The sequence below is a fragment of the Taurulus bubalis genome, assembly GCF_910589615.1.
Source record: "Taurulus bubalis genome assembly, chromosome: 11".
Lineage (NCBI taxonomy): Eukaryota > Metazoa > Chordata > Actinopteri > Perciformes > Cottidae > Taurulus > Taurulus bubalis.
The window spans coordinates 4,648,427-4,654,471 of NC_136599.1; the positions used below are offsets into that span (position 1 = coordinate 4,648,427).

General features: G+C 48.4%; 1 protein-coding gene across 1 annotated transcript; it reads right to left on the reverse strand.

Moving 5' to 3' along the window:
- Positions 1-4,641: 4,641 nt before the first annotated feature.
- On the reverse strand, positions 4,642-5,700 carry LOC306743195 (rhodopsin; the record flags this gene model as incomplete). Its single annotated transcript, XM_079225688.1, has 1 exon — positions 4,642-5,700. One exon carries the CDS (start codon positions 5,698-5,700, stop codon positions 4,642-4,644), a length of 1,059 nt encoding a protein of 352 aa, XP_079081814.1.
- Positions 5,701-6,045: the final 345 nt, after the last annotated feature.

Here is a 6,045-nt window from a genome sequence, read left to right on the forward strand (position 1 = left end):
TACTAAAATCACCCTTCCTCTGTCTAAAAACACCCCAGAAATAAATAAAAACCTCTCTAAAACTCTTATCAAATGTTAAAACAGAATTAAAATGCCAATAAGCACTTCTGGGTAAGATGTTTCTGATAAAAACATGAGACAAAACAAGAGAGTGATCACTAAAACCAGCCGGCATAATGGCACAACTCCTAAAGGTGCTAAAATGATGCTTAAAACAATAAATACGATCTAGCCTAGCTGAGGAGACCCTGCTCTCTCTGAGGTGGGACCAGGTGTACTGCCTGGAGTCTGGGTGCATCCTCCTCCACACGTCCACCAGGCCGTGAGAGCGGACCAGCTGCTTCAAGGCGTGCTGAGAGGCTGGATGAGGCTCTGTGTGATTACGGTCTAAAACTGCATCATTTGTGCAGTTAAAATCCCCCCCCAAGAATAAAAAATCCTCCGTTGAGCAGCCATTTAAAACTTCATCTACTTTGAGTAAAAACTGCTTCCTCTCTGCACCGGATGCTGGAGCATACACGTTGATAAAAACAGCAGAAAATGTGTCGAACCGAGCTTTGACTAAAAGAAGCCTCCCCTCGATAAAATGCTGGACCTCCAGTGTGTTGGGTTTAAAAGCCCGTGAGAAGAGGAAGCCCACTCCTGCGCTGAGGGAGGTGTTGTGGCTTAAAACGACTTCCCCTTCCCACTCCCTTCTCCAGTCAGGCTCGTTGTTAAAATCACTGTGCGTTTCTTGTAAAAAGAGAACGTCCATCTTTTTCATTTTGGAAGTTTCATAGATAGACGTTCTCTTCTGGACGTCCCTGCCACCATTTACATTTAAAAGCCCCATTTTTAACACATCCATGGTGGATAGAGTTAAAATGAGAACCAACCAATAAAACAAAAACCTAAAAGACCTTTTCAGAATTGCCCCTTTCATGAGTGTTTTGTTGTTGCCTTGCTTTGGTGACGAGTTTTTTTAATCTAAAACCCTCCTGCTCTGTGAGGCCAGGCTCCCCCTTCTGGCTCATGTGGAGCCTGGCCGAGGTGATAAAAAGACCGAGGTCTGGGAAATGGTCGCCAACCTTCACCTGCTGGTTCTTGGTTTTTGTTAAAAACGCTTTCAGTTTGTCAAGTGTAATCGTTTTGCTTTTTTGGCTGCTGCTAAAAACAGCGACATCACTGCTGTCCGACACACACCCATCCTCCGCACTCTCATCAGTCACACACTCATTTGTCACCCCCCTCCTGCTCGACCTCCTACATTTTGCTGCACTCTTCTTTTTGTTTTTGTTTGCTTCCTCCAGCACCACTTCCTCCATCTCCGCTTCCTCCACCTGCTCACTCCACAGCACACTGTGCTCCTCCATGTCCTCTTCCTGCTCCTTTGCCTCTACGCCTTCCTCACCTGCCTTCTCCTCCACCTGCCTCACACACACACCACTCACACCAGCCTCCACCTCATCCTCTCCCACTTCACCCAGAGCACCCTCCCCTCCCGGAACAATCTCCTCACCCAGAGCACCCTCCCCTCCCGGAACAATCTCCTCACCCAGAGCACCCTCCCCTACCGGAGCAGTCTCCTCACCCACCACTCCCTCCTCACACAACAAACCCTCACCCAAAACCCCTTTTTCACCCGTGGCCACCTCCACCCCCGGTACCTCAACTGAACTCACCCCATGTGTTGGGTCGGCCACACCGGCGGGGCCCCGCAGAGAGCTGGAGCACGGAGTTTGAGCTCCTCGTTCCGATTGTTCAGTATCATATACAGTTGTCTCCGATGAGACACAATGTGTTTCAGCAACGGAGACTTACACCCAGACAACATCCTGCGGATCGGGGACGCCACCTTCCCGTGTCTGGACAGCTCTCTGCTGAGGAACTCATCGGAGATGAAAGGAGGGATGTTCGAGAGGACCACCTTGGTGGCGGGCTGGGACAAAGGCAGTACCTGCACGAAACAGCTGTTCACGGTGATGCCCGTCTCGATGACGGAGTTCACCTTCTCCACCCGGTCCAGAAACACCACCACCCCACTGTTCATGCGAGCGGCCGACACCACGCCGCTGTGGCCGACCATTTCCCCCACAGCGAGGCCGACATCCTCCACGCTGCAGGGGAACGTGGCGCAGACCTTCACCCCGTGTTTCCGTGTCAAATGTTTGTAGCACGGGGCAGCCATGGTGCTAGCCAGGCTAGCCGCACCGCAAAAAAATAAACCCACTAAATACACCAAACACCAAACTATAAACTACTATGTGATTAATAAACTGTGTGAAAAGTATAACATTAACAGAGTGAAATCGCAAAAAGACGCACACGCTCTGTCCCCACCACCTGCTCTCAGCTCACACACGCTCTACTGAGAGAGAGAGAGAGAGAGAGAGTGTGTGTGTGTGAGTGAGTGAGAGAGAGAGTGTGTGTGTGTTTGTGTGTGTGTGTAAGAGAGAAAGAGAGAGTGTGTGTGTGAGTGAGCGAGAGAGTGAGAGAGAGAGTGTGTGTGTGTTTGTGTGTGTGTGTAAGAGAGAGAGAGTGTGTGTGTGTGTGAGTGAAAGAGAGAAAGAGAGAGTGTGTGTGTGTGTGTGTGTGTGTGTGTGTGTGTGTGTGTGTGTGTGAGAGTGAGTGAGAGAGAGAGTGTGTGTGTGTTTGTGTGTGTGTGTAAGAGAGAGAGAGTGTGTGTGTGTGTGAGTGAAAGAGAGAAAGAGAGTGTGTGTGTGTGTGTGTGAGTGAGTGAGAGAGTGAGAGAGAGAGAGTGTGTGTGTGTGAGTGAAAGAGAGAGAGAGAGTGTGTGTGTATGTGTGTGTGTGTGTGTGTGTGTGTGTGTGTGTGTGTGTGTGTGTGTGTGTGTGTGTGTGTGTGTGTGTGTGTGTGCGTGAGCAAAAAATAAATAAATCATACGGTTGCCATCTATCCAACATTCTCCAAATACCTTCATTCAAAATTTTTAGAGCATGACTTTTTCTGTTTTACAAATAAATTAAAGCGAGGGATTGATTTTATTTTTGTATTTTTTTTACATCCCGCCCTTAAGCTCGACTTCAGACTGCTCAGCGAGTTTATCTGTATTCCATGAGACATCCCAGATAACGTGGTTGCTATAGCTACGCATGAAGGTCATTAGAGATCTTGGGCTGTGTGTTTCTCTCTCACACAGCAAAGAGTTCCTGTCACTCGGCACGCGGACACGACGCATCGCTGCGTAAAGAAATACCAGAATATTGTGCAACAATAAGGCTTTAAACCTGCAGATCTCCAGCAGAGCCGAGTCCACTGATAGATTCACTATGTGGAACCGCAGTAGTCACGGTTAGTAGTCACGGTTAGTAGTCACGGTAAGTATCACTGCATTGGTGTATTTCAACTGCTCTTAGGCCCTGCAGTACACCGCTATGAGGACGTATTTAGGTTTTGATGTACATTATTTGTCAGCAATCGTAGCTGAAACTTTAAGTCCATTCATAAGCAATATAAAAACATGACATACATGTTAGTAACACATTATAATGTAGTTGTGAAGCGGCTTTGAGGACATTTTAAGTGTTAGTTAATGTGAAGTTTTTACAATCAATGATAACTTTCCACAATAAGACATATTTGACATTATTAACACTATCTTTATATTGTAATACAACCCTCACTTATTCATGGGTGCATACGTTGCACGGTCACAGCTGATGACGCCGTCCTGGCGGTCGGCGTCCTTGCAGAAACGTAGCGCCCGCCCTCCGGTTCCCCGTCAGGTAAACACCGTTTGCTCGGTCAGCACTTTTGCCGTAGTTAGCAGCATTAGCGCTGTTAGCCCAGCTAGCTCAGAGCCTCTGGCCCACACCGTCATCATATTGCATTACTGCTTATAAATGCTGAAAATGTAAGTAAAGTGTTACTGATTCTTCCTTTGACCACGGCTTCATTTATATATATATTTATTTATACCTTTCCGTCATGGTGTCTCTTGATAATACCGCTAAGCCTTTTGTCTGTGTTAACCTTTAATTAATGTGATTAATATTCGTCATCAGATAGTCAGTGTTATGTCATTCCTCCCTGATTAATAATCTCATAATCCCTCAGGTAGGACCAGTTTTAAATCCAAGGTGACCTGTGATTGAAATGAGATTACAGTCGCAAGTATTCTTTGTTCTAAGAGTCTGTACCATCGATTTCTGCAGCCGGAAGAGCGGCAGTCGCTCCAATAAAGTAGAAATTGACTTGAGACATAAATGCGTTATGAATAAGTAATTCACATTTATTCATTTGATTAAATATACTACAGTCATATAATCTTTGCCACCCAAATTGCAAGTAAGACATAAACAGGATGAGTCATTTGCAAAGTGCGTTTTATTTTACGTTGCCTTGATTACATGCCTCTACATTCAAAAATAAGCCAGTATCATATAGGAATCCAACTGTAAAAGATTAACTTTTTAAATTTTTAGTTTTATCCCTTTCCTCTCAGAAAAAAAAAAAAGTTGGATATTCTGTACATACAGGAACAACTCTGTAATGGGCTGACATTTCCTGCAACTGTCTTTAGGTTTGTAAAAATACAAAAAGTTATTTCTGTAGACGTTAGCCTTCAGTCGTTTCCCGGGGAGATCAGAAGTCTTCTTCTCTGGATCGGTGGATCGGCGAGCCGGCGTCTGACGGACCCTTTTATGCAGGAGACACGGAGCTGGTGGAGACGGAGGAGGCCTCGGTCTTCGTGGAGGACGCTCCCTCCTCCTCCTCAAAGGGGTTCTTCCCGCAGCACAAGGTGGTGATCATGCAGTGGCGGAACTGCTTGTTCATGCAGATGTAGATCAACGGGTTGTAGATGGAGGAACTCTTGGCAAAGAAGGCCGGGAGGGTCATGAAGACCGGTCCGAACTCGGATCCCTGGTTACAGAAGATGTACCAGGCCACGCTGGCGTAGGGCAGCCAACACACCAGGAAGCTGATGACCATGATCACGACCATGCGGCTGACCTCCCTCTCGGCCCTCTGGGTGGTCTCGGACTCCTGCTGGGCGGCGGCGGCCTCCTTGACGGCGCAGAGCAGGCGTCCGTAGCAGAAGAAAATGACAAACAGCGGGATGAGGAAGTGGCAGATGAACATGTAGATGACGAAGGACTCGTTGTTGAAACCCTCGGCGCGCGTGTAGTAGTCGACTCCGCATGAGCACTGCATGCCCTCGGGGATGTAACGAGACCAGCCCACCAGAGGCGGCACGGCGCAAGCCGAGGCCATGACCCAGCTGAAGGCCAAACCCATGATGGCGTGGTCCTCGGTGAAGCGGAAGTTGCTGATGGGCTTGCAGACGACTATCCACCTTTCGACAGCCAGAACGACCAGCGACCAGAGGGCAATCTCACCGCCCAGGGTGGCGAAGAATCCTTCCACGTTGCATCCGAGGCGCCCGAGCACGAAGTAGCCGTGAGCGGAGGTGTACATCGTTGTGGTGAAGCCTCCCAGCACCATGAAGAGGTCGGCCACCGCGAGGTTCAGCAGGATGTAGTTTAGAGGGGTCCGCAGCTTCTTGTGTTCGAGGGTGACGTACAGGGTGAGGAAGTTGACCGGGAAGCCTACGAGGATGAGCAGGAACATGTAGGCGCACAGGCCGGCGTAAGCCGCCGGGTTGACAAGGTAGTACTGAGGGTATTCATAAGGACTCCGGACAATGCCGGTGGTGTTTTGCATGGGGACATAGAAATAGGGTCCCTCTGTTCCGTTCATGATTGCTGCTTGCGGTCGCGATCAGCCCTGTCGGTGTCGTTGTCTTCTGGCTGCTTCCGGAGAGAGTGATGGAGGCGGACCCTGCTACAAGTGGACCCAGGTGGCCGCGGTCCGGCTTTTAAAGGCACACCTTGGATTATCACTTTCCAAATCCGTCAGCACAAAGTGATTTAGGCCACAGTTAATATGTAATCCAGCCACCACTGCAAACATAACTGATCGCTCATCAAGATATTAAGGTTACACCGGCTCACGGTCTGTCATGGAGCCGTCCGATAACTGCTTATTTTTAAAGCAACGACACGTCAAATAATTCATCTTTTTTTTGTGAGTTGATACAGGAGA